Source organism: Dermacentor albipictus, chromosome 5, assembly GCF_038994185.2.
Source record: "Dermacentor albipictus isolate Rhodes 1998 colony chromosome 5, USDA_Dalb.pri_finalv2, whole genome shotgun sequence".
NCBI lineage: Eukaryota > Metazoa > Arthropoda > Arachnida > Ixodida > Ixodidae > Dermacentor > Dermacentor albipictus.
The window spans coordinates 89,124,325-89,151,369 of record NC_091825.1 but is presented as its reverse complement, the minus strand read 5'-3'; the positions used below and the strand labels follow the sequence as shown (position 1 = coordinate 89,151,369).

The following is a 27,045-nucleotide window of genomic DNA, read 5'->3' as shown; positions in this document are numbered from 1 at the left end:
GCCACTTCTGACGAAGACGACGGCCTGGCCGAATGGGCGGCCGCGCTTGGCACCGTAGTCGAAGCTGCTGACACGATCAAGTGGAGGCGCGAGGGCCTTTTGGCAAAGGACGCGCCCATATCGGAGGGCCGACTGTTCTATCTCAAGTGGGCGCGCGCCATGTGCCATGCTTCATTACGACGCGGGCTCTCGCCGGCTGATAGTGTGAATGTTCCCCTGAGGCACACAACCGATTTCGCTGCGCGCTTCAAGTGTCCCGAAGGCTCACCAATGAGTCAAAGGTCTTCTTGTGCCATGTAGGCGTGCCAATGTCCTGGGAAGGCTGTTTTGTATCTAATTGACGAGTAAGCCGCGTTGTTGTTTCCGGAATAGTCGGCGACGATGCACATAATGAAAAATTTTTTTTTTGTAGGAACAATTTTGCATGTAATGCAACAGTTTATCTGGCATGGTGTCGAAAAAGGGGTATAAAGAGCACACATGGTAGACACTCTATTAAACGTTGGGTTCTCTGAGAGATCACTTTATTGAGTATGGTGCAGATGTCACGTAGCTAACGTTCTCACTACAACGCACAGAATCCGCGCATCTACCGTATGATCAAAAAGTGCGTTCGTACGGAGTATAGGCAGCGTTACCTCTGTGAATGAAAGAAAGAAAACTAGATGTCAGCCATATGCATGCTTAAAAGTTGCAATATGAATTTCCACGTGAAAGAAAAGTATGTTCAAGCAAATAAACGTAAGTTGAATGAATGGCTGGGTAGGCGTTAGTAAGTGCACTGTGGTCGTGAATCTATGAATGACAGATGATGTAAGGATATTACCTGGCGTATGTACTACGCGATAAAGTCATTCCATCGTGAACGATATCTGAGATAACACAAGCATTTGCATGCGAGATGATATAGCCATTTGCCACTTATGATGAAAATAACAGCCATCTAGAGTGTTATGTTTTCAACTGGAAAGCTAATACAGGTAAACACTCACATGCCAAATTGGTGCGCACTCTTGCAAACACTGACGTGTCAGGCGTATGCAAATGCACCAGGCGCGCTTTTGGTGAATAATGGATAAGTATGCCTTCCCTGGGATACTGCCCAGGGATGTTGTAGCTCCTTTATGCCCATCTTCTGATCCTCGTCAACATTTTGATGACTCAGGTATATGAATAGCACGAGTTACACCAGATCACGCACAAATAATTGTCAACATCGTCTTGTCTAAACTGGGACAAACTTGACTTCGGCTGCGAAACCACGTTTAAATCTGGTGTATGGCCTGTACTCGATGATCACGTCTCTACCCACAGAAGTGACCACGCTGCCGGGCTTGATTTCGTCACTGCAGAACCTGCACATATGCGGAGAATAAGTAATAAATACCTGTCAAGCAATTAGGTCACCAGAATAAACAACTTCCAAGAAACAAGGCCAGGAGACAGGCAAAGACCATGCTTAATCTATTTATTTTTCAGAAACCACAGAGACAGTCAGCTCAAAAGCAGCCTGAGTGGTCTGTGAAAACAGTGTCTTTCCTTGAACAGAAATGGGTGAAATCGTATTCTACTTTCGTACCCCGCGGTACATTACTTATGATTTGTCCATGACAGGAGCATACCAGACGTATATTGACCTATAGCGGGCATATATTGCAAAATACCTACCAGGCTCCTTGTAGCGCATTGATGTAACTCGTTTTCTTTTTTCTAGAAAATGACTGAAAAAGTATTCAGATGAATACTTTCATCATTTGTGTCTGCAGAAAATATTACATCCCTGAGCAATGACGCTATGGGCATTGAACATTTTTTTAGCATCTTGTGACGGCAGCTATAGGTAAAAATCGGTTGCACTGAATCTGTTCGGGAACAAAGCTAAGCAGAAATTTTGACTGCAGTGCGACCTCGCAGCGTGTTCGGTGCCTGTACTCACGTCTGTCCGAGGTAGAGTGACTGCAGCCGGATTTCGAAGCGGTCGTAGATGCAGAACTTGCGAACTCGGCCGTAGAGGTCAAAGGCTCGGAACGTGAGCTGCACCTTGTTGTTTGGCGGAGCCTGCAAAGATGGAAGGCTGTAGTGGCTCCATCCCTTAATTGCTGTGGTTTCCGCAATTTTATTCGTCATATCACGCATAAGAGAGCATGGTAAGTTTACCAATCAACCTTTGTCTGAGAAGGTTTCCTCAGGACCTTGGCCGAAACCCTTGTCTCATAGGGGTCATATTCCAAACACTCTCCTCAAATTCTTGCATGAGATTTGTCTATACTTTTGACTTAGAAGTTGTCTTTACTGTTCAAGTTCATTCACTACCATTTTCGTTCTCATCATCGACACGTCTCTCTCTCTCTCTCTCTCTCTCTCTCCTTTACTTCCGTTTCTCTTCCCCAGTGCCGATTAGCAGGCCAAAACCTCGGTTCAGGCCTAGCTCCCAGCTTTGTTATCATGATAAACTCTCTCCGTCTCTCATGTTTGAGCACTTCTACCAATAGCAGCAACCTTATTTTGGAACTTGTATCAGAAAGCCGCGCGCTAATGAGCACACTGCGCGAACAATGTACTGTCGCTGTGGGATGTGTGCGTCTGTTGCACCGGCTTGGGAAAGACAAAGACTGTCGCCTACCCTAATGTGTCCAAAGCTACTTCGGCTTGAAGTTTCCTTTGTAGTAACTTTGTTTGGCTACGACATTTCACAGTTTCCTCAGTTGCGCACTATCAATTCTTATCCACCGTGGTGGCATAGCGGCTATGCTGTGGCGCTGCTAAGCACGAGGTCGCGGGATCAAATCCCCGCCACGGCGGCCGCATTTCGATGGGAGCGAAATGCAAGAACGTCCACGTAGCCTTCTTTGGAGGCACTTTATACATCCCCTGGTGGTGATAATTAATTCACGGTCACCCACTACGGCGTGCCTCATAGTCAAATTGCGGTTTTGGCACGTAGAATCCCGGAAATCGTTCACCATCTATTCCAATTTTCTTTGAGCGAGCGTCTTCTTTGATATATGCCGGCGTTACCTTGCGAATAATAGTAGAATGGTGATGCCAGGGTAAAGACAGAAAGAGAGAGATAAAGAGATAATGGACGTTCAAGGTAGGACATTTAACTGGACTTTGTCCAGTTTGCTACGCTAATACGTAGGCAGGTTGGCGGAAATGTGCCAAAGAAAAAGAGAAAAGACACTTCAAATTATACATACAGTGTTCCCGGTGCATCGATATTTTATAATATCGTCTTTTGAACACCACCAATACTAGGCCGTTTCATCGATATTTCTCATATTTTCTTGTGGCGTAGTCGCAAGGACGGATTTAAAGATTGAAGTGGCGCAGTAGTTTCTGCGGAGAGTGGGGCAACAAATTTTCGCTGCTACGACTACTTTACATACTCCGGCGGCAGCGCCGCTGTCGGTGAAACAACGGGTTTGCAGCTTACTTGTATCCACCAGACGCAAATACCATCCTGCGGTTTCTGGCTCCTCGGGTAGCCGGGAGACGCAATTGTCTTCTCCCGAATGACGCGGCCTCCACAGTTTGGTCGAGCTGCAAACAAAACGAACGAAGCACTTGATTAGCTCCGGTACCACTTTCATACGCTCGTGCATTTCTACATGCTTTCATTCATTTAACTAACGCTGCATTCATTGTGACTGGACGGGGAAAGCTTACGTCCTGATACGAGCCCTGACAGTGTTTTCTCATCTGCCTATTCAAAGTATAACTGTGAAAGATGCCTTGAAAAGAACGCGGAGAAGTCAAAGTCAATCGTCATGTCGATGACTATTTTGTTCACGAGAAAGGCTGCTTCGACGCATACTCACTGTAGTAAGAACGACGCAGTCTCTCGCACCGCTCGCCCTCCGTGTTGGGTGGGCAGACGCACTTGCAGGTGTGGTCTACGAACCCTTCGTTGGCACACACTGGTCTACTCGTGCATGCGGCTGGATCGAAAAAGAAGGAAAGAAAAGGACACAGAAGGAGAAATAAAGAAAGGCCGCTCAAGATAGGTCTAAAATGCCACAGCATTTATTACCAGCTGCCACTTTTTTTTGGACTGTCGCTTTAGCCATAATGTGAGGTGTCTGATGGCTAAACAAAGCGCGCTCGCAATCAGTGTCACCGGTGGCACGCGTTAACAAAAACAGTGTCGAACGAGCACCCTGAATCAGGGACAAGGGTGCATTCCACTGCAGTATTTGCGGGCGCTAAATGAAAGCCTCGAACCCTTAAGAGATTTTGGCCTGCAGCTCCCCTTGTCCTCTTGCAGCCGCTGGTTGTTTGCTTACCATCACACCGGTAGAGGAAGTTTGCCTTGCGCCTGTCACGGAAGGTGAGCCCGTTCTGCCTGCGGATCAGCGGTGCAAGCAGCGGGTTCACTGGGCTCAGGGTTTTCATCTCCGGCGACGCCGCGAACGCCTGCATAGCGACCAGTTGCGCTTGCTTAATACACATTTTCGCAGCTCAGTCACGTATTCACCAGCTCTCGCCCCGAGATAAGCCTGACATCCCGACACACTGCGGCAGCTATGTGGCTATGGTGCATCCCAATGCTGAGCACAGGGTCGCAGGCTCTAAGTCCCAGTCACAGTGGCCGTATTTCGACGGAAAGAAATTGTGAAAGTCATTGTGTAGGAAATATTAACCCGCAGGCCCCCCTCTACAGCCTCGGTCATCGCCGAGCATTCATTTTGGAGCGCTGCAGTCAGTCAGTACATATCAACTGCGTTTGACGAAGATAGGTCCTACTATCGAAACGTTGGCCAGCCTGTCTGAGGCACTTCATCCCTGTTTACAAACTTTATACCACATATCAAATCAGTCACTCATTTCAGTCAAGTGTTCAACGCGCCTGCGCCGATACACTGACGATGCCTTTCGCATTGTTCCACGTGTCACGCAGGGGGGGCCTTACCGTCGGCGAGTAGTGCATGACGGAGGTGTAGTCGTATCGTGCGCCGTACTCCCGCTTGTTCTGGTCCGGGTCGAACTGGCTGCGTAGTCCTTCCAGGATGTTGGGGTAGTTGACCACCACGTAGCGGCTGCGGTCAGCGCGCGACTGCTCGTGCAGGAAGCCGATGGCGTGTCCGATCTCGTGCACCACTGTGCCCAGCTGCCGACGGTGTGAAGTGAAACAAGACAGACTTAGCTACAGGGTACACACTCCAAAATTTTGATTACGTTAATCAAAGTCGTCTTTAGAATATAATCCCCTCTTCCGTTTAAGTGCTGCGTAGCCAGCCGTAGGATACCCTGTAGCTAACCTCCGCTCGTCTTTTCTTAACTTCCTAATTTATGCGAATCGCTATTGGCAACGTAAATCGTAAATCACGCCAACGTAAATCACACCAACACAATGTGGCTGGCTTACGATGGTCGCATTATTACTTACAGGGCGCACATCAAACACGGAGAAAGAAGAGAGCCGTAACATGAGCGCTGACTCACGACTAAAAAGTAATTGTTTATTTATTACTTAGTTCTCCTATTCATATGACTGTTTGTGCGCATTAAACCTTTAGTTGTGAGCCAGCGCTCGCGTGACGTCTCTCTTCTTTGTCCACGTTTGATGTGCGCACTGTCAATAATAATGCAGATGTACCGACTCGCCCAGCTGGCTACCGTATTACGATGGTTGGACACGTTTGGCTAAGGGTGCATAGTAATACTACATCAGTACGAAGTTTCTGGGTATTCATTGCGCATACGCCGAATAAACTGCACACGTTGGTGCCCGTTTAACAACTAGCTAAGCTGTCTACCTTAATTTGAAAGAAAATGGTTGAACTTTCCAAAATGGAGCACCAAGTTTGAAACTCCGTAACAAAGCAATAAAATACAATACCACAATTTTGTAATTTGCGCTTATCGACACGACCGAAGCGGACAAAATTATTTAATTTTAAGCCTCTCTGACGTACACCACTGCAATTTGAATAGGACTTCCGCAAAAATCTCGTAAACGTTGTAATAAATTAACTTAGGCTGCAAGTTCGTTCTGCTTACTCGATATCACTCGCGGTAATTCAGTTAGATTTCTCATTAAACGATTACATATAATCAGTTACATTACACACGAAAAAAATTGTGCAGATCCCGCGCACTGTTGGCGCCGGTGTTATGCGAAGCGTTTTGCATGCGCCTGACTAATCCAGCCTTGTTTGGGGTTCCGCAAACTGTTCCCGGATGAACCAACGTGTTTGTTTAAATTTAATAGTAGTGTGTGTGGGTTGCGAGCGTAGGTGCATGTGACGACAGCATCATGACGACCGTGTCGAAGAAGGTCGCATGGCTTCAAAGGCAGATCTGCGCCGGCCATTCGAAGCTAGCTTACGACGCGGCAATGGTTGTTGAGTTCTACATGGGTAGGTGGCTGAGCGTAAGCGAGAGAAACACGGATTGTGACGTCACCAGCAACTGCGTGTTACGCAGTCGTCCGAACCTTTGGCCATCTTACGTGATGTATGTTAGAATGACGATGACATTTGAACTCCCGCGAAGAAACGTTGAAACATGATTAACTTGGGCGATCGGTACAACGTCTCACAGTGTCTACGTAGCCTAAGTCGCTACAAAGGCAGTGCTGGGGAAAGTGGGCCGGTCCCGGGGACAGTGCATTACAATATGGCGGCGCAAAGTACGAGCTGTCACGAGGAAACAAGACGAGGCAGTAACCCGTGGCTCACTCGCAGGGTGTTTCAAAGAACAGGCTCTCTTTCGAAATAAGAGAAGTGTGCATCCGATCGTGGGGTACAATAAAGAAAAAAAAAAGAAACAGTGGTTAGAGCACCGTACTTTTGTGTTCCACGGGAGAGGTTAGATCGCACCATTGGTCACGTGTTTTTTACTAAAGTGATGTGATACAGGAAGCCAGCCATACCCCTAGCCACTTACCTACCTACGGCAACGTGTCAAGAACGAGAAAAAGAATGATTCACATTAAACGCTCTAACGGGTGACGCACCTTTGAGCACTTAAATTTGGTGAAGTGCAGAATAATGCGCGCGGTCTGAATTTGACATTGTGCAGAGGAATACAAACGTCTACATGGGTTACCTCACTCTTGTAACCGGATTCCTGCAGCTACAGATTACTGCAGCTTGCAGATTTGCACACTTCTCTTGGATGTTCTGCCTCTCAGCTTTTAAGTTTCCCTCTGGCTCTCTTTCGTGGAAGCGCTTCTAAGTGGCTTTCACAGGCGGCAAGAGCTGCTGCTCCGTTGTTATTCGCTTAGCGCAGTTTGTGAATTCTCTGAGATTGACAGAACGTTTTTGGGCCTTTAAATGCAGAATTTCCTAGCGGTCTCATACATGACTAACACACACCTATCTTTCAAATAAAAACATATGAACAGCAGTTTTACGGCTGAGTAATATGTAACTTCCTTTTAATTTACGTTAGATATTTGGCAACCTTTTCAAATAAAGAGTACGTTTGCTGGCGTGCATTACAGTGAGACGTTGTCTAAAAGGCTGACGAGTGAAGGGCGCCGCGAGGAGGCCCACCCCACGTTGGATGACAAATCGAAACGGCGCTTCTATGGCTGGATAGCGATGGCCACTTCGGACGTCACTGCCAAGGAATTGCCTATGAAAAATTTTTCAGTTTTTCACTGGCGCTACCGGAGCGGCTTCCCCTGGCCCCGGAAACAATGAAGCACTGTGCTTCATAGAGGAAGCACATGCGAGCATCGGGGCATTGAGAAACCACAATCTTGTGTGCAAGATGTTCGTACGCTACAACACCGCCCTTTCCTCCAGCGCGCGTATCGAACGACGTTTCAGTGTCCTTGCTGACGACTTTAAATAAAGGAAGAAAGAAAAGTCAAGAAAAAAGGACGAGGCTAGACGACCAACGAAAATTTTGAAAATTTTAGGGGCTGCAGTGGACGCATTGAAACAGCGCAGGCCAGCTTGTTCTATTTGTGCAATGTTACTAAAGGTTGGGAGGAAAACGGCGTAAAAGTAATCGATTACTTCTAGAAATTGTTAACTTACTTTTGTGGGACAGTAATTGGTCACTGTATTAAATTTTGAATGAAGTAATTGTAATTGTAATTCTTTAGTTTTTCGTTGTAGGTGTACAAGTCTGCTTCAAATGTAAAAGTTATCCGCTTCATACGCTCTACCTGATTCAGTTTAGAGAACTGTGATATCTGGTTTTGGTGCGGAGCTATATATTGTTTGCGCAACTTCGTGCATCATTTCTTTTTTTTATTTCGTGAATTTCAACACTCCTTTCAATACAGTTGAGGTACAAAATCAAAATATTGCTTTTTAGTTTTAGTTTTCTTTTAGATGCAACGAAATTTTTGTATTTCAACCACAACAAGTTTCATTCAAGTCGGCTGGGCGGTTCTCCTATGACCTGACGTCTGCGTTTCACATGCACTTGACAAGAGTTGGCATTTGACAATAAGAGTTGTCCTCCAGGTAAGGCTTCCCATTAAAGTGAAACAAAAAAGAAAGGGAGATATAGCAAGATAGAGAAAAAGAGAGAGAGCAAGAAAGGCAAGAATTTTCTGGCATGTCTGAAAGTGCCTGTTTGCATCACCTTCGGAAACTGTGCATCGGCTTCCACTCACCGTTTCACAGCCATCGCCGATCGATATGGGCTGGAGAGAGCCGACGTGGCCGAACCGGGACCAGCACCTGCACCGGATGAATGCCGAGCAGCGGTGCCGCTTGAGCCGGGATAATAATCAGATGCTCACTCGTACTCACTCACCAACGCTTTCGTAGGCTATGTACATTCATACTCTCTTTCCTATACTCATACGTACCCACACTCGCGTTCGTAGTCACTTCCGTCAACAAATACCGACAGTCACTCGTGTTCATACTCACGTCCCTCAAAACTTACCGCCACTGGCCTTCATTCGCACTCACATTAACCGGCATTCGCCCCTGCTCATATTTCCTAGCACTTATCCCCTCTCATATGTACACTTACACTATTTGTCCCTCGCTGACGGACTATCTGACGCCTGGGATATGGGTATGCAGCGAGTCAGTGTACTGGTGAGTGAGTATGCCGACCTGTGCACTTAAGACTAAGTACTACGTGCAACACGTTTTCCAGGCTGCTGGAGCATTTGCCGCTTTTAGCACGTGAAAACGTTTCACGTGCAAGTTGCAGAAGCATTTAGATGTCGTAGGTACTAAAATAACTTGTGCTCTTGACTTTGCGCCTTCTTTTTATACATATACCGGCATGACCATCCGCGCTCGGTGAATAGCCTGCTTCCAAAAATATACTTAAAGCGAGAAGTAATTGACGTTACACCTTCATCGTCATAAAAAATGACAGAAACGAAAAAGTTATGAAATATAATTGTTACATGATGCCATCTTTTGACGAAGCTTATAACTTTTCAACCGATCACGCACTTCTCTCAGCCTTGCCTGCTGGAGCGTGAAGGTCGGAAGCTGCGCCACTGAACCGTGGCAGATGGATGAGTCTGGCAACGTTCATTTCAGCTATTAAGTGTACGTTAAAGGTACCAAAAAAGAAAGGAGCGACTAATTGTGTACGGCTCAAGTTATATAAGTCTATAAAATGATAGCGGTTACAATATTATGATGAAATAGTTGCCGAAAGACCAGCTCAAAAGCATTAAATTTCAACCAACCTTCGAAAGCTCGACCAGAGGAGGACGTTTATGCCACCGCCTACGTCCAGCTCAGAGAATAGCGATCGGCTGAGCACTTTGAAGTAAAAAGCAATAACTATAGAGAATTGCCTATATTTTGGCGACAGTGAGCTTATCAGAAGATGAGGGACATTCAAATCCTTGTTTCAAAAAGTGGGTTCACATATGTCATTAATTTTAAAGCTGGGCAACGACACCGGAAGTGTGTGTCAACTGTTTCGGCCGTTATAGGACGATCTCTTCCTGTTTAGAACTCGTCGTGAAGGTGGTCTAAAAGAAATGTTAAAATAATGTGGAGACCCGCTCACGTCTCCCTGGGGGGCAACGAACTCGCCCACTCCAAAGTGCGAGAATTTATTGACCAGGCCCCGGAGGACACAGAAGAGCTCACTAGACTGACAACATAGCAATGAATCACTCAAAACTACAGACTGAATCGCAGAACACTCTCTTTACCGCATCTACAGCTCAGGAAGACGCAAGAGACAACACTCAGATTGTTACAAACCAACACGTCCCCGCACCCAAGGAGGCTTCATGTCATGTTCTCTACATTGTTCGTCAATGTAAATACTGCGAACAGCTAGGAACCCTCCGGTATATTGTCATATATTGCAAACAAAGTCCACTCTGGCCTCCTCTATCCTCCCCCACCTCCCCCACCCCAAAGCAGCGTATCGCTGTTGTCGAGTTCTCGCCTCTCGGATCAGATCATGCTGGTTGAGAGGGTGGTCGCAGCCAAGACGGCGCTTGAATTCCCGTGAAGAGGGAACAACTCCTACAAATCAAGCCATCATTAGGCTCATCAAAAATGTTTTCTCTCTCTCTCTCATCTACCTGTCGCACCGTTTTAATATTAGTGTCATTTAAAGAACATTTCGTTACAAGTTCATGATCGCACAAAAATGAAAACACAAATAAAATGTGGTTCTATGACAAACCTGGCGGTGCCTGGCCATTCAGTCTTTCTGGTACCACCTATTAGCACACACACACGCACGCCCCCCCCCCCCCCCACACACACACAAAAGAAAACACCTTACATTAGAAGCGTTTGTGTGAGAAAATTTCAGCCAATCCTGATTCTGGACATATAGAGAATCTGGCCGGCCGATGGCACAGAGCACTTACACCTACGAATTAAAAGATGTATGAATGCGGTCCCTGATTGCCAGTGCTGCCAGCACTTCCGTAAAAGAGAAACGCGAGTGGGATATAAATTTCGTCCGCCCTGTATAGCAGCCATGCACATACCCTCTGCCTCTGATGAAAAGTATGAAGTCCGTGGTCGTATCGTCCTTCTGAAGCTCGCGGAACATAAGGCACGAGTTGTTCATCCAGTGTGCGACGCCCTGCCGGATCAGGTCCGCTTCGTTGACCGCTGCGGGGAAATGTCAGTGACAACTCGATTAAGGCGGTCGTTATCGCGTACTAGGTTGTGAGCGTCGCAACTTGACAGCATCTCTCTCAGTCAGGGTACTTGTACATAAAACATTATTCCGATCTAGGCTAGGGTATGCTTGTGCTATTTATGACAGCCGCCAGGCTAATATATGATCATTACTTTCGAGTCGGTCTAGAACCAAGCTGCGAAGATCATTTTTTTTTCCTGACTATCCCTATAACACAAGTACTTTAGCTTTAAATCACAGTTGTGTCTTCTCTCGCTCGCCTCCTGCCGCAAAGCTGCATGCTGCCTGTGCTTATTTTTCCTGTTCTTTCATTCAGTGGCACCTGTTAACCAAATCACCATTCCAGCTCATCGCTCCTCCCGGCTAAGGCATCCTAATGATGTGTATCCACCTCGTGCCCATTCCACTGCATTTCAAAATTCTTAATATTTTTTTTGTATAAACACAGCCCGAGAATGGAAAGCTTTCCTTCTACGATCGCCCTCATCGCCAACATTTTTTTCAAGACTGCCATTGAAGAAGGCCATCTGTCAACTCATGCCACCTAACCTAGTTCGCCATTTTCCTTTTTGCCCACTCCTCATGGAATCTCTGAATTCCCGGGACGTTTGAGTTAATAATGCATAAATAAATATATTGTGGATAAGAAAATACCACTCTATTAGTCTTACAGGAACTAAGGCCCTAGTCCGAGCCATGTTGGTAGGTTGAGGCCTCCTGCTTCAGCACATTCATGGTATGTTGTACCAGAAGGGGCAACGATAATTCGTCGAACGTTCGTGGGGAGCAGTGCACTCCTTCCAGCTGGCGGGAAGCTTGTTCGATGGCAGTTTTGAAAGTTTTTGAAAGCGGAGGTCGTGGTGTACTCCCGCAAGGTGCGTTTATTCGAATTATAGGCTCCACAGCGCTTACAAATTGCGAAGCCTGTGTCACCGTTGATAGAATGTGTATAGTGTTGTGACAGTATTGTGCGGGTTTGTGCTTTTCACACAACTGAGGCTTCCGATTTCGATTGTTTAAAAGCTAACAACGACACGGAATCGGACTGGACTTACTTGGTGTTCTCAAACGTTCTGAAGAAGAGATATATCTGCACAATAAGTTTCGAAGTCCGCGAGCATGAAGAGCGTAAGATGATGTTAGAGCGTGGTTTGGAAACGTGTATTTAGTCTTGTGCAAGTCAGCACATTCAGTGGGGATGTGAGGCATAATGATCTGCTTTTGTACTGATGATGTGCGCTGTGGCAATGTTGTTTCCAATGTTTCTGCGCAGCAACTGCTGCTAGTACAATTTTTTTCCGCAGTAAAGCTCAGTTGAAGTTCGGCGACTGTCCCCTGTGCGTTCTTTCTGTGTCCCGTCCTCAAAACGCGCCGTTATATCCATGTTCCATCAAGCCAGCAACAAGCTAGCCCATCTAAGTAAGTCTCATAATCGTACTTAAACAAAGCAACATGAAAGTATAGCGAGGGGTACTGCTTGAGCAATTTCATTCCGTGTTTGAACAGGTACACGAAGAGAGAGAGAGAGAGAGAGAGAGAGAGTAATACAGGAAGGCAGGGATGTTAACCAGTCAATAGTCTAGTTGGCTACCCTACGCTGGGGGAAGGGAGAAAGGGAAGCGAGAAAAGGGAGAGAGAAGGTGTATATACGTGTACGGAAAGCACTTGAGTTAAAGCCACTCGCGCAAACCAGAAGTTCTCAGTAACCCCAAAAGTGCCTTCACTGCCTTCTGAGCCGATGATCGGTCGGAACGGTGCTCTAGTACTTTCTGTTCACTCAGACGACGACCATCTAATTTCCTCAATGTATTGGACAAACATTGTCTTTGCGCTTGAAATTCATGTGATAAATGCCGAATGTCCTAGAAAATGGGCAGTCTTCTGCGATTCAAGGTACACGAAATGTGTTTCCTAACCTCCCGGTGTAAGTCGTTCCCGCCAATCGCCACCAACTTGTTCGCGTTACGTCTTTGTGGTAGTGGCTGCCATACTCACAGCTCTCGCTGATCTTGTAAGGCACGATTCCACCCGGCCAGGTGATGTTCCTGGAAGGCACCAGGGCGTACATGTCCAGCAGGTCACGCTCGGTCATCAGCATGTCACCCTGGAACATCGCCTGGCCGCCGTCTAGCTTGGGAACTTCGTGCAGCATCTGCTGGTACTGCACAGGGCAAAGAAACAGTCAATGCGCTTGAGATGGTTGTCATTGCACTCGTGTAAACGTCTTTAGTACGGATTGGCGTAGGCCTATGTCGGCGGCTGTGCACCTGCGCATGCGCACGCTGTATCTCCCCTTAATGCGATCTTTCAATCTCTCACTTCCCCTTTCCCCAGTGTTGGGTAGCAAGCAACATTTTCTTATCTAGTTGACATTAGCGTCTTTTTCCTTTCCTCAGTGTATCCCAAATCTAAAGTCTGAGCGCTGCTTTCAATCTGTTTCGGCTTTTAGTGTATCCTATATCAGAAGTGCGGAAGTGGCGAGGAGAAAAGATAGATACGTATAGTTTTGGGCTCATGAGGGGCATTGCATTGAACTAAAGTCAAGTGGGCAACATTGTAACGTAAGAGCTAATTCTTCACTGACCAGTCCTTCACGCAGCCGACCGATCAGTGAAAAGCACTGATTTGTTTCATCGCCGCACATGTGCAATATGGGTCTACTAACCGGCAGCATTAATGTATTGCTAAAGCATTCACCACCATGTCCCTGAGTGCCTGCTTGTGTGTGTACCCAATACTCCAGTAGTGACGCTTACTACCACTGGAGCCAGTGTAGATTGAACGGTGTTGAATATTAATCATATTATAATCCATATTATTATCCATTTAAAGCCTACGCTGAATTTTACTGTCAGGTACTGTCAGGTACCAGTTTACTGTCAGGTACGTTGTGTTTCTAGTCCCGTCGATCGGGTGGTACGCCGTTGACAGGTTGGTGGAAAGAATGCGCTATAGCTTTTTTAAACTTCGAGTTATCTTAAGTTGAAAAGTGTTGTATACCATATACCGTGCGCGAAGTCTAACGTTAGCCAACGCTGTTCTACGAAAACAAAAAAAAAACATTATAACAATATGATGCAAGTTACAGCTATAAGGTATATGGTTTTCGGTCGTCAGAGCTCCAGAGACCGAACAGCGTAGGTCTTAAAATTGTATATTGCATCTTGTTCTTTTAAGCTTTCTTTCTTTTTGTTGAACAGCTTGGATGACGTTGGCTGGGACAGCCTATATAATACGCTTCGTTAGGTGTCTGTAGAAGTCAAAACAGTTAAGGCGTACTACTCCATGAGTTTCATTGGCGCGAACGGTAACATAGAGCACCTAAAGGCCCTAAATGAATATTGGTTAAGAGTAGTCAAGAAAAATATGCTTTTTGAAAAATAAGAGTGGGTGAAATTTCCTAATAAATATTGAGGACGACTGTTAGTGCCTTTAAGCATGGCTATTTTCCCGCCGTGGTTGCTCAGGGCCTATGGTGTTGGGCTGCTGATCGAGCACGAGGTCGCGGGATTGAATCACGGCCACTGCGGCCACAGTTCGATGGGGGCGAAATGCGAAAACACACGTGTACTTAGATTTAGGTGCATGTTAAAGAACCCCAGGTGGTCGAAAGTTTCGGAGTCCTCCATTACGGCGTGTCTCATAATCAGGAAGTGGTTGTGGCACCCCATATTTTTTTTTGCGTATTCTACGAAATATGTGCCAATTTGTTCTTTGAACTTTCGAGGCAGCTAGCGGATAGAGTTGGCGTCAAAATTTCATGGATCGCGGTATCTGCGAAATCGCTCAATTTCTCAGCCATTTGTGACCGCAACCAATAAAGCAGTAGAGCACCATGTTTTTCACATACGCTAGCACAAAAACTGAGACTCCGAATGCCTGGAGGAGTACTGAGGCGAGGCTGCAAACTACAATTTGTTTCTCAGATCTCGCAATCCGTAAATTGCTGTCGCCAACTTGCACATGTTAAGTCAGCATCAAGGTGCCAGGTGGTAAACTCGATTTTATTCCCTCTACATGAGCCAAGCGAACACCGACTTCATGTTCTAGTGCATCTTTAAACAGGCGCTGTCGGTGAAAAGTGGCAAATCACATCTATTTCATTTCTTAGTGTTAAGGGGAAAAAGAAAATAAAGCAAGAAACAAACGCATGAGAAGATGCTGGCGATGGGTTGAATATGACAGCATGGTCGGTTTAAGTACCCTGCATATTATATGCTTTACCGATACCTGCCAGGACACACCACTGTGTTTTTAAAGAAGTACAGCAGCAGGCACAGATACCAGTTCTCAGACTCTGCGCACGTCTACGTTCTTAAGTCTGCTTGATCAACATAGAGTTTTTATAACCTGAATAAACTAGACAAATGACTTCGTCGGGGCCACTTACCATTTGCGATTTTTCTCTTTCATCTTGTATCACCTCTGCCTTCTCGGAGACGAGGTGCTGAATTGCCTGTTTCGAGAGAAACCGAAGGCACATAAGGATCAGCTGGTATTGAGCATCACATGAAGGCGGAAGAATATTTAGTTTGACTGAGGACTTCTTGATGCGAAGCAGGTACTGACCTTACGTGAGATTGTCTTGTAGCGCATAACCACAAAGGCAATAATTATTCACCTAGCCAAACCAGCACGGTTATGTACACAATGATGGAAACATGAATCAAGAACGCAATCATCAGAGCACGTAGTACAACAAGGCAGCAAGTGCAACCTCACGTGTAAGGCCGAAGATGCGGGTTCGGTACCCACCTGCGGTAAGTTATATGTTGGTCTACTTTCATTTCCCTTTGCTATATCATTTCTACATGCCTATACAAACGAAGTAGACTGCTGTATGTTGCTCCTGGCTTCATTGTCTGTTACATCGTGTGGTTGTGATTAACAGAAGCTCGAGCCCCTCGAATTCTCATATGCTTCTGGCTCAAAGCTGAACTGTACTTATAGAACCCGCGCACAGGAAGGATAATCTCTCTTTTGATGTAGACGGATTCATGGCATGAAAACACACTGCTTGTGTGAGCTTTTCGTTTCTACTGACTCTACAAAAGTAATTCTAACAAAAGGACACCGCTCGATCGTTGCAGTAGGCGACATACCAAGGAAAACGCCGGCCAATCATAAACTCTTCATGTCCTTGTTCCACGTTAAGACCTTGAGGTAGAAATAAACAAAAAGCGTTCGTACTAAGCAAACAATTGCTGTGAGGGTGCTCGACAATTTTTGTATAACACGCTGTTTTAAACACATGTCGTAAGGCTTTTGCAGAAGAACTGAAAACATGTAAACCCTTTCCGCCCGTATGATGTCTTAATAAATACAGCCCCCATATAAAGTCCTTTAGTTAATTTCGCAACCAGAAATCTCGTGAGCTCTTCATCATATCAGTTGTGAGCCCTCTCATTAGCCTCTCTGGGAAAGAACAGTGAAACATGACGTTTTATCAAGCATTCGTCAACTACAATGCTTTTGTATCAGGAGTATGCTTGCAAACTCGAACTTGTTTTTTTTGTTGTTTATTAACTGCTACAATATGGGAAGTTTGTCTATTGATGAGCCCGATCAGATCTAGTTCGATATCAGTTGTAAGCCCTCTCATTAGCCTCTCCGGGAAGGAACAGGGAAAGATGGCATTTTATCAGGCATTCGTCAACTACAATGCTTTTGCATCAGGAGTATGCTTGGAAACTCGAAGTTGTTTTTGTTGTTGCTTATTATCTGCTACAATATGAGAAGTTTGGCTGTCGATGAGCCCACTACCCCTAAATTATAGCTGGCACACACACACATACAAAGAACTACACGAGGGAGCTATATAAATAGAAAAATAAATAGAAATAGCTTGCACAACAATTTTGCTGGTGGCATCATGAACTTTCACTTCAAATCCATGCACGTGTAATTAGTTGGGCAACCCTATACATTACAAAAGTAGCCATGATTTACATGTTACGTCGATGGAGTTTCTTACCTCTTCATACTGGGCGCAGGCCAGTCCAAGTAGAGCGAACAGAAGCGCTGGGCCTGTTGGTATCATACCGACTTTCGAGTACCTCCTCAGCATTGGGGCTTTTCAATGGCAATTTCTTTTCAGGAATCGCAGCAACGAACGCATGAAGTCTATGAAAGGCGCCGCTGTACACCTACGGAAGAAAGTACATCTTCCAAGGGGTAAAGTAGGACAACGGAGACCGACGGTTTCCCGTCGTAAGTCCTTTAAGTAGCGCGTGGAATTCGCAACTCAGGGCCGTAACCCTGTCCTGTGAAGGAGGCCGTCCGGCTGCAGGGGCACAGGTGAACGTCCCGGCGACGAGGCGGCACTGTGCTCGTGTATAGGGAACCGACACCGCTGGGACGTTGCCGAGCTTATACGAGTTTCCATCAGGAAGCGCCGGGCCAGAGCGGACGCAAGCACCAGTGTACGGCCACAAAGGACGCGGCGAAAAGTGGGTATTACTGCTACGGCGCGACATTTTGAGAGGAAAGCGATAAAAGCGCGACACACCTCAGCATCTCGGCGGGCATCCTGTGGAAAGCGGCACGTAAGGCGGCGGCGGGGAGCGGAACTGGAGGAGGAAGCCGGGTGGTGTGTCGGGGCATGGACACTCGGTGCCAAGCCCCGACGGCTTCCGCGCTCGCAGTCTAGGTTTTCCGGGGATGGGTGCGGTATTCTTAGTGCCTAAATCAGGCGCACATTTCTCGCTTTATAAATATGGGGTGTTTCAGCGAACACTTTCGAAATTTTTCGAAGGTTGCCTGTGGCAGATAGCTCAATTTTAGTTTATGAGCCAGTCTACTCGAAGTGGCGGACCCTACTTGCATAAAAAATTGATATGCGAAATCGACCAATTAACCAGAATTCACTAATTAATTTGCTAGCTGTTGTCTTATGACCCATATTGCAACTTACAGATTCAAGCAGTGGACTTCGCAAGGAGGATCCACTTGGAACGAATTCTCAGGACGACGTCAGTTTCGCGATATATATTCCCGACATTTGCGGAGAAATGCAAAGGTGTTCCAACTACATAATTTTGGCTTCTAGCGCGAAGTGAAACACGGACACAGAAAGGAGCATACAGGACGAGCGCTCGTCCTGTCTGCTCCTTTCTGTGTCCTCGTTTCACTTCGCGCTAGAAGCCAAAATCATGTTACCATACCAACTCGCCCAACTGTCTATCCTTTTGTGTTCCAATTACTTGTGTGCTTCAGCGCATGAAACGACGTTTTGTTAACAAATTAACTGGAACGCCAATGCATTTCTCCGAAAAGTTCGGGAATTTATATCACGAAACTGGTGTCATCTTGATAATTCATTCCAACTGGATTCGCCTTGCGAACTCCACGGCTATAATTCGTAAATTGCAATATGGGCCCTAATGTAATCAGTTAAAAACATAATTAGTGAATTTTTTATTCCTTATTCGATTTTGCCTCTCAATATCTTGTACAAGTATGGTCCGCCGCTTCGCGTAGACCAGCTCATGAACCATAATAGTGATATCTGCCTCAAGCAACTCTAAAATATTTTTGCAAGTGTTCGCTAAAACACCCTGTATGTGGTGAGAGCTTATTCGTCGACCCGGTTTCGGCGAGGAACAGGGAGCACTGCGTTCAGCGTCGAGGGTCACCATGACTGACACCCTAAATCAGCGACGCTTTCGATGATGGTTGCACCATAGCATACGAGGAGTTGAACATGCCGCAGCGTGCGCGTAGCCACGTGTGCCCTATACCTGAAGGTGGTGGTACGTGGCCCTTCTGCTGGCGCCAGGGGCTAAAGCAGGCAGGATGTTTGTTATTACTTCGTTATGAACAACCAGAAAAAAATAAAGAAATAAAGAAATCAAAAGCCGTGACAGCTGGCAGTTGAGGCAGCGTTCGTCCAGGCAGTATTCTCGGTCCATAGCTTTCAGGGACGTCACTTTAAGCAGACGCTGATTGGCTGAGACAGCGGGCAGAACGCTTGTCACTCCAACGAGGCCTCGCCCCAGACGCCACGTCAAGAAAAAGCGAAAGCCTCTCGTACGAGCTACCTTTCCTGCGCACTACACAGGGGGATCATAATTAAGCTTTACGGAATTTTTAACAATCGCCTGTCGCAGGTAACATAATTCTTGCCCTTGAGCAGAATTATTCGGAGAGGCGGTAATTATTAACACGAGCAATTGAAACACACATTCAACTAATTAACACGAACTCGCGATTTAAATTTCTAATCAACTACGTTACGGCACATATTGCAATTTACGAATTGTAGGCGGAGAGCTTGCAAGACGTATCCACTTGAAATGAATTTCCAGGATGACACCAGTTTCGAGATATTATTTCCCAATGTGTCTCCTTTCGAGCTTCAATGCATAAAAGAACGTCTTTCTAAAAAAATAAATAAAAAATAAAGGTATGTGCAACAGCCGTGCATTTTTATGGCAAGTTTGATGGCGCATGTCTAGAAAGTGGCGTCAATTTGAAATTCATTCCAAGTTGATACGTCTTGCAATCTAACTGGGTACAATTCATAAATTACAATATATGCAGTAAACACGTTAATTCGAAACATAATTAGTGGACTTTTGTTAATTAGTTGAGCATTGGCCACGATTTATCGAGGAAGTAATGTCCGCATCTCTAAATATCCAGCTCAAGGACTGGAATTATGCTATCCGCAACAGGCAATTTTTAGAATTCCATAAAAATTAAAAATGATTACCCTCTAGATTGCAACTGATAGTTCCATCTTTCTTTGTCTTGTCTGCGCTGTTTGCCATTGTTCCCTGCTTTTGTTTATTGTATGGTGTGTATAATACATTCCTTTATTTTACTACCTGGCTGCTTTCGTATGGAGTGTATAGCAAGCACACTAACTCGCATATAGGGGCGCGTTTATCTTGAGACTTCGTACTTGTAACAAAAGAGATAGAAAGAGACGTAATATTGGACAGTGCAAGAAATAAAGCTTTAAACAATTTCCCGCTCTTTTGAACGTTTGTAAAGAAACATCACGCCACCATAAGTGCTTGACGACTTGATAATTAAGTCATAAGGAGTGCGTAAGGTCAGTTTGGACAATTGGGTAGGATCAAGAACGATGATAACGCAAACGGTGATTTAGCGGTATACTGAAGACTTAAAACACTAAGTGGACGATGAGAGACATAAGGCATGGAAACGCTATGTTTAAAAGATGTGATTCAGAAAGCATTGTAACAAAGCCTTTCATTTTCGTTTCGCCTCTTTGCCTTGTTGCCAGTCGTGGTTACGTTACCCACCCGCGTGCTGTGAGCATGGTGAGATACGCACCATGAAAAGGAAAAGGAAGGGGGTGTGAGCAAATGAAAGCTCAGGCCTGTACAAAATGCATTACAGTCCAGTTCCTTCTTGAACAAACCAACCTATATATTTATGCTTACATTTACTGCATAGAACCGTAGCATGCGGGGGAAGTAAATAAAATGAAACGCCTCATTTGCATCCAAGATGGTCTATTAACTCAATTAGCATACTTTGGGAACATGTACAGGTCCGCAGTAGGTTTCCCTGCTTGTTTGTGTGTCTGACCACGCCCGACGCTCTCTCCCACCCACCTGGATCTCGGGAGAGTGCGTGGTCTAATACAGAGCTTCCCAAACTTTGTGGCCCTGGGCACCCAGATCTGCTTATCTGTATTTGGCATCTAGACTCACTTCTGAATTTTCCCGCGAAAATAGGTCTGGCTGTGCCCTATTAGTTATTATGCTCCAGAATCCCACCTTCGTTTCCCCCTTCAAGCGCAGATGGTTATTGTTATAGCATCGGCAGAACGGCTGATGGAAAAGATGCTTGACTGACAATCTGTTGGTCAGAATTTGAACGCTCGAGGGACACTGCAGATATATTTGTTAATTTCTTTAGAACCTTGCCGCAAAATTCTATGTAATTTTTGCGGTGAGAGCGTAAACTTTTATTTTCAAATCAATAAGATTTGAGTCCGGCGCCTTTTTAGTGGGTCTGGGCACCCGCCGCGGAAGCGGTTCCGAGACCTCGTCTCGAAGCGGCTTCCTCGGCTCGCTGGACGGCCCAGAGTTGTGCTATCAGGTTCGAGCTGAGCAGTGCGGTCTTCCATCGCGACCGGAGGCTCGCGTTGGAAGAGACGGAGGGGTCGGCACTGCCCGACCTGTTTGTTAAGTCCCGACACTCCCATAACGTGTGATTTAGTGTGGCAACCTCGCCACACGATGTGCATCTATTTGTAGTGTACATGTCTGGATATATGGCGTGCATGAGTCTGTGGTTTCTGTAAGAATCCGTTCGTAATTGTCTGAAGTGCAATGCTTGCGTCCTGTCTAACCTAGCGTGAGGGAATGGGTATACACGTCTTTGTAACTGGTAGTGTGTCGTGATGTCGTGAAACCTGGTCATACGATCCTCCCATGCCCAGGCCTTTGCATTACCCCGCGGGGGCTTTTCCTACGATGATGCTCGGTGAGTCAGGCCTCGAGCAACGCGGTGAGCCGCTTCGTTGGGGGTGCTCAATCGGGTGTGTGCTGGTGAACACCGGCGACTTTTGTGGATATCAAGGTGACTGGAAGAGTGCACCCATAATAGCTCACGCTCTAAGAAATGCCCATGAGATATCCGTGTAGTTTGTGAAAGCACGGGTGTCCAAAATAAATAGAGTCACCGCTGCAGCATCTTTCGAAGATTCGGTGTAGTTTCTGAGTAACGAACCTCATTTAACTACTCATTTGTCATAAGAATATGGAACATTTTGACACCTTGATTTTAGATGGTCCACTGAAGTGGGACCTAAGGGTCCTTTCTCATAGACTAAATGCACAATGATGCGGATGTCAGAGAAGGGAGCTGAATACTTTTATTCTCTTTCGGGCAGCATCTTGCAGGCCTTGTGAAGCATCTGCAAAATATGGAAACAGAACCTTACAAAAACTAATGTTCGCAGTACGTGATATCTGCACAGCTAACAGACGAACTGTTGTTATATCCCGCGTGCCTCGCGCTGGCAGCCCTGCTGACCAGCAGCGCCTCAAGCCCTGCTGAAAATTTATACGTACGTACCCAGAAGAAGGATAGCAAGAAAACCTCAGAATATTCGTGCCACATATCTGCATTCTGGAGTCATTTCTTCCACAGAAAATGTTTAAGCGGAACGCACTGCCTTATAATGTGGTGTCCGCGCCAGGCGAAATGTTTGCCGCGGCGCTCTGACAGCACTTGTGCACGGCTCATGCCTCAGCGTGAATTTAGTTATGTAGATATATAAATAATGCATAAAAAAAGACACTGCCACCGGCGAGCACTCGTCCTGGTGTCATGTGAGGGAACTTTAACAGCTAAAGTGTCATCATCACTAGTGCACTTTTGTTTATTTTTTATTTTGTTGTGATTCCTGAGTTCTGAAGAAAACAAGTGACGCCAGGCCGGAGTGCCGTTATATGGTTCAGCCAGAAAAGAATCGATATTTTCTTCGATACATACAGGCCCACCTATCGACTTGTCAGACGGCCTGCTTGGGGAAACTCACCGAAGCTCAGCATGTTTTCCATAACGTTTCTTTTTCCTCAAACAAAAAATTACAATTTTAAGCTAAAGCGAACTTTGCCGCATATGATCAGTCTTTGTATGACTGCACAAAAAAAAAGAAAACTAATTTTATTCTTACTGGCTTACCCAAATGTTTCGGAAATTGCAGGCCTATACCTACTGGTATGCATGCAGCAGCAACCCTAAACTGGCTGCAGACTCCTGGCGTATTTATCAAGTCACGCGCACAAAAATAATATCACCAAATAACCTGTAAAGCTACTGTTAATGGAAAACAGCGAAGGGGAAAAATAGACGCGTACAAAAATATTTCAACGTTTCACAAGGAAGCAAAGCTCACACTTATGGGACAGAGCCATGGCGCCATATAAGCGAGACATTCTCTTTTTCTTCTTACTGAAGGAACCAGCTTCTTTGACTAATAAACATTTTCACACACATTGCATTTGCGGTGCAGTGCATAAGCCAAACGTTTGAAGAAATGTTTACAAAGTCGTAATCGTTGCTGCTTCAAACTAACAGTCGTACTATAAGCGATGGTCTGCAGAACGACTACCGCTTTTGAGCAAGCGAAAGGCACTGAGCCATGGCATGAGCAAGGGGAGAAAAGTTGTCTTTCTAACAGCCGAGAACATTGAAGTTCTACTGACGCAGAAGCTTTTGGCGTTATCAAACGAACCATAACGAGAACTCTTGCGAGCATGGAAACAGGCGTCTAGCATTAGAATACATTTTTTACGATACGCCGTTTTTATATATTTTCTTTCACGCACTTCACGGAGAAACACAATGTGCAACGACCAGGGTGTAGCATTTAGTTACCTTTGAACAATACTGCTACTCGAGAGTTAATACATGCGTAAATATAATGCAGTTATTGGTCGATGCACATTTTTATGGGCGTTTTTCTGTTGCATGCTTTTTCCTGGGCAAGGTGGGTTGCTGTGAAACTTGGGATTTGTCTTGCCACGTTAATCATAGTCTACCATCACTTTTACAGTGGTGCAGGCCCACTCTCTTTACCTATAGACTGTTACCTTCAACAAAATTTATAGAATGTGCGATTGCTTCGCGAGTAATAGTCTGGGATAGCACAATGCATTGTAGCCGCTCTATTAACGCGAGAGCGTTAAGGAGCTTGTGTCTCATAAAAGCAGGTGTCGTCGGCGTCGGCGGCGTTGGACGTGAGCGAAAAATCCCGGAAGGTAATTCATAAATAAAAACATGCAAGATGGGCTAGGTGGGAATCGAACCTGGGTCTACGGAGTGTGAGACGGAGACGCTACCCCTCAGCCATGAGTTTTTTTTTCTTTATTACCTTGATTTCAACACCAATCAAACGCGTACAAAGTAGGTCACTAGGTGCAGAAAAATAATATTACATCACTTCGAGAGACTACATATTTAAAGGGCACTCAAAGAGGATATCACAGACACCAGAGTGTTAAGCTCCTGAAACCACTCTGGGGGTTCAATCATGTGCTTGAGGGCATCACGCGTGTATGTAAGACTTTCATTTAGGTGTTCCCTCGCAGACCTTTCTTCTACGCGGGCATTCATGACATCCATACGCGTCTTCCACACGCTGCTCATACACAAAAGCATCATCAAGTCAGCCGGCACTCCCCCTGTGTCTGCACACGGTAAGAACCGAATACCGAAAGGACTTAACGGCAGGTCTTTCTTCAGAGTCCGTTTGAGAACATCCCACAAGAAAACTGAGTCATGGCAATCCAAGAAGATGTGGTCAATAGTTTCAGGTTTCTTACATATGATGCAGTTAACAGACCATGGAACAAAGAAGCCCTTGCTTTGCAGCCATGGCTTCACAAGGAGAGTGCCCGAATGCAATTGAAAAAAGAAGGTTTTCGCTGAAGATCTAACCGGCATTTTTCTTACGCGTTTCAATACATTGCGTTCAGGTCCTAAGTTATACATCGTAAGGTAAACAGGATGCGGCAAGAAAACATCAACCAGATCACTATAAAGTTTCTTACGCGTCACTGAAGTCAAAAATTCATTCGAAAAATGCGCTTTCAATAAAGAAAAGGACATGACAACTTCCCTCAGAAAGCCTATTGGTGGTCGAGTGCGTTCATTTGTTGATGAGACAACCCACTCAGGCAAAGAAGAACTCAGTCTCACTTGAATAACAGTACGCAGAAATATATCACTTTGGTCCCTTAAGAAAAAGAACCTACTAACAATCTGTTTCAAAAACAAATGTGTTAATCCTAGTCCTCCATTCTTCACCGAATGAAACAAGTTACACCGGCTAGTTCTCTCCCAAGTGGATCCCCATATATATACCGCAAACACTCTGTGAAGTTTCTGCACCGAAATCCTTGCCATGCATAACACTTGTAGTACATAACACACCTTTGTAACTAAAAACAAATTGCAAACACTAGCTTTTGAAAACATCGAAAAATTATGCCCGCCCCACTTTTCTGTCTGATCTTTAACTCTTTTTACTTCTTCGATCCAATACGCAGCACTGTCACGATAATGTTGTAATGGCACCCCAAGATACTTTCCAGGGGTAACGCTCCAGTTCATATTGCAAAAATACTCGGGTACCTGTGTCCAGCTGCCGTGCCATAAACCTAGGCACTTAGTCCAGCTGACAACACTTCCAGTTGCGGCGCAAAAAGAAACAACCTCTTTCATAGTGTTATTCACGCTTTCTGTATCACGGCAAAAAATTGCCACGTCATCTGCATAAGCCAGAACTCTAGTCTCAATTCCTGCGTAGATAAACCCACGAATAGATTGGCTCTTAATTATTTTCAAACAGAAAGGCTCCAAATACAAGGCAAATAAAAGAGGTGACAAACAGCATCCTTGTTTTACTGATGACTCCACTTTTATACTGGCGCCTAATTTCCTATTAATTACTAACTTTGCAGTGCAATCTTTGTACACCATTCTTACTCCATCTGTTATCACTGCACCGGCTTTAACATGTTCTAAGAGCAAAAATATGACATCATGGACGACTCTGTCAAAAGCCTTTTCAAGGTCAATTTGTACCATAGCGACTCTGTCCTCTCTTTCATCGCAGCATTCCAGTATGGTCCTTGCAGTATGTATATTCGAAAAGATCGATCTGCCTTTGATACCACATGTCTGATGGGGGCCCACAAGTTCTTTTATAACGGTCTGCAATCGTCGCACCAGTACGTTAGTGTAAACCTTATAGTCCGTATTCGTCAAGCTTATTGGTCTGTAGGCTTCAACCGCCATAAGTCGTGCAGGATCTTTTGCTTTAGGAATTAAAATAACGTGCGATGTCCGAAAAGAAGGAGGTGCTTCCTTATTCTCGTACATGAGTACGAGAATAAGGAAGCCTGATAATAAGGATAATAAGGATCCCTCAGCCATGAGTTCGATAGTTCTAAGCGGGACAAAACCACCTCTATTGAATGCAGTGTTGCCTTAGAAACGTGCCGTAGAAAGTTATACTGCGGTGTATATCGGTAATTATGAGCATGTAAATTACAGAAGTCGCAGTTAAACGAGTAGCGAAGTACGTTTCCGCGACATTTCTTCTGCGCTTGGCGCACACGCAGAGCCATCTTGCGGCAAACACAGAAGACCCCCTCCTCGCGATGTACAGCGCTGCCCCGTCAGTTGGCCGGCCACTCGCCCATTTCTCTCCTTCGTCTCGTCAAGAGCATGCCGAGCGAATGAGTGGGTGGTGTGAACGGGGTGCGATAACGCTATCGCGTTCCACTGTTGAAGGTGAAGCTAAAGCGTCCTCCAATTTTTCTGGTCAAGAACGTACTTCTTTCACTCGCCTTGTTGCCAACGAAGCGAGTAAAAATGAAGTAGATTCACATGCTTGCAGTTGGCACAGCTTCTTTATGAGATAGGAATCAGGTTGTTTCTTGGTGCTGGTAATTGCTAAAAACGTAGCTGGTGATCAGTATAGGGTCCTACACAAGCGAATGCGCAAATTGTCGAAGTCATTCATTTCGTTTCAAGTGCAATTCTCGATGCTCACCCTGAACACGGCTGCGCTTGAACACTGGACCCACTCTTCCATCTGAGGAACAAAGGCAATGAGACGGTAAAAACACTGTAGACTTTGCAAACTTCGCCGAGGGTAACTTTTGTTGTTGTCACGAGGCAGTGAAAAAACATAGGAAAGAACACAGCCACTGTTGTGCGACCTCAGCTGCATCGCAGTTGAATTTCCAACAAAGCTGTGTTTTGTGAAGCTGTATAGTATTAGTCATTTTCTAATAGCAGTATTTAAAGCAAAACGTTTAACGCATATGACCCACAATGTTGTCCCTATTGGGTGAAAAATCCGCCGCGGCAGCCTAGTGGCTATGGCGTCGCGCTGCTGAGCTCAAGGTCGCCGGTTCGATGCCGCACGCGGCGACCGCATTTCTATGGAGGTGAAATGCAAATACGCTCGGGGCACTTAGATTC

The 27,045-nt window shown here is 45.5% G+C and overlaps 3 protein-coding genes across 4 annotated transcripts in view; 1 reads left to right on the top strand and 2 right to left on the bottom strand.

Moving 5' to 3' along the window:
• Positions 1-524: 524 nt before the first annotated feature.
• On the bottom strand, positions 525-17,501 carry LOC135906873 (blastula protease 10-like). The gene is made up of 11 exons (XM_065438501.2): positions 17,036-17,501; positions 15,452-15,517; positions 13,057-13,222; positions 10,904-11,030; positions 8,582-8,648; positions 4,913-5,110; positions 4,287-4,416; positions 3,822-3,941; positions 3,437-3,543; positions 1,937-2,058; positions 525-1,355 (listed from the first exon to the last, which is right to left on the bottom strand). The coding sequence occupies exons 1-11, from the start codon at positions 17,126-17,128 to the stop codon at positions 1,226-1,228; spliced, it is 1,326 nt and encodes a 441-aa protein (XP_065294573.2). The 5' UTR covers positions 17,129-17,501; the 3' UTR covers positions 525-1,225.
• LOC135915971 (sulfotransferase 1C2-like) overlaps positions 12,391-27,045 on the top strand; it is a 67,831-nt gene continuing 53,176 nt past the window's right edge. The window contains exon 1 of the mRNA XM_070538543.1: positions 12,391-12,480. Within this exon, the coding sequence (XP_070394644.1) occupies positions 12,444-12,480 (37 nt within the window). The 5' untranslated portion in view covers positions 12,391-12,443. The remainder of the gene's footprint in view (positions 12,481-27,045) is intronic.
• The window catches only part of LOC135906872 (uncharacterized), a 151,451-nt gene continuing 146,304 nt past the window's right edge, over positions 21,899-27,045 (bottom strand). For both annotated transcript variants that reach the window (XM_070538547.1, XM_065438500.2), the window contains exons 6-7: positions 26,612-26,653; positions 21,899-21,958 (exon numbers count right to left, since the gene is read on the bottom strand). In XM_070538547.1, coding sequence (XP_070394648.1) covers positions 21,917-21,958; positions 26,612-26,653 — 84 coding nt within the window. In that variant the 3' untranslated portion in view covers positions 21,899-21,916. The remainder of the gene's footprint in view (positions 21,959-26,611; positions 26,654-27,045) is intronic.

What these genes read in the sequence shown, in the direction of transcription:
- LOC135906873 (XM_065438501.2), bottom strand. Translation starts at nt 17,128, where the DNA reads ATGCTGAGGAGGTACTCGAAAGTCGGTATGATACCAACAGGCCCAGCG. An exon ending in CCTGCGCCCAGTATGAAGAG is followed by an intron (nt 15,518 to 17,035) that starts GTAAGAAACTCC and finishes CTCTCGAAACAG; the next exon opens with GCAATTCAGCACCTCGTCTC. An exon ending in TTTGCGTCTGGTGGATACAA is followed by an intron (nt 2,059 to 3,436) that starts GTAAGCTGCAAA and finishes CCATCTTTGCAG; the next exon opens with GCTCCGCCAAACAACAAGGT.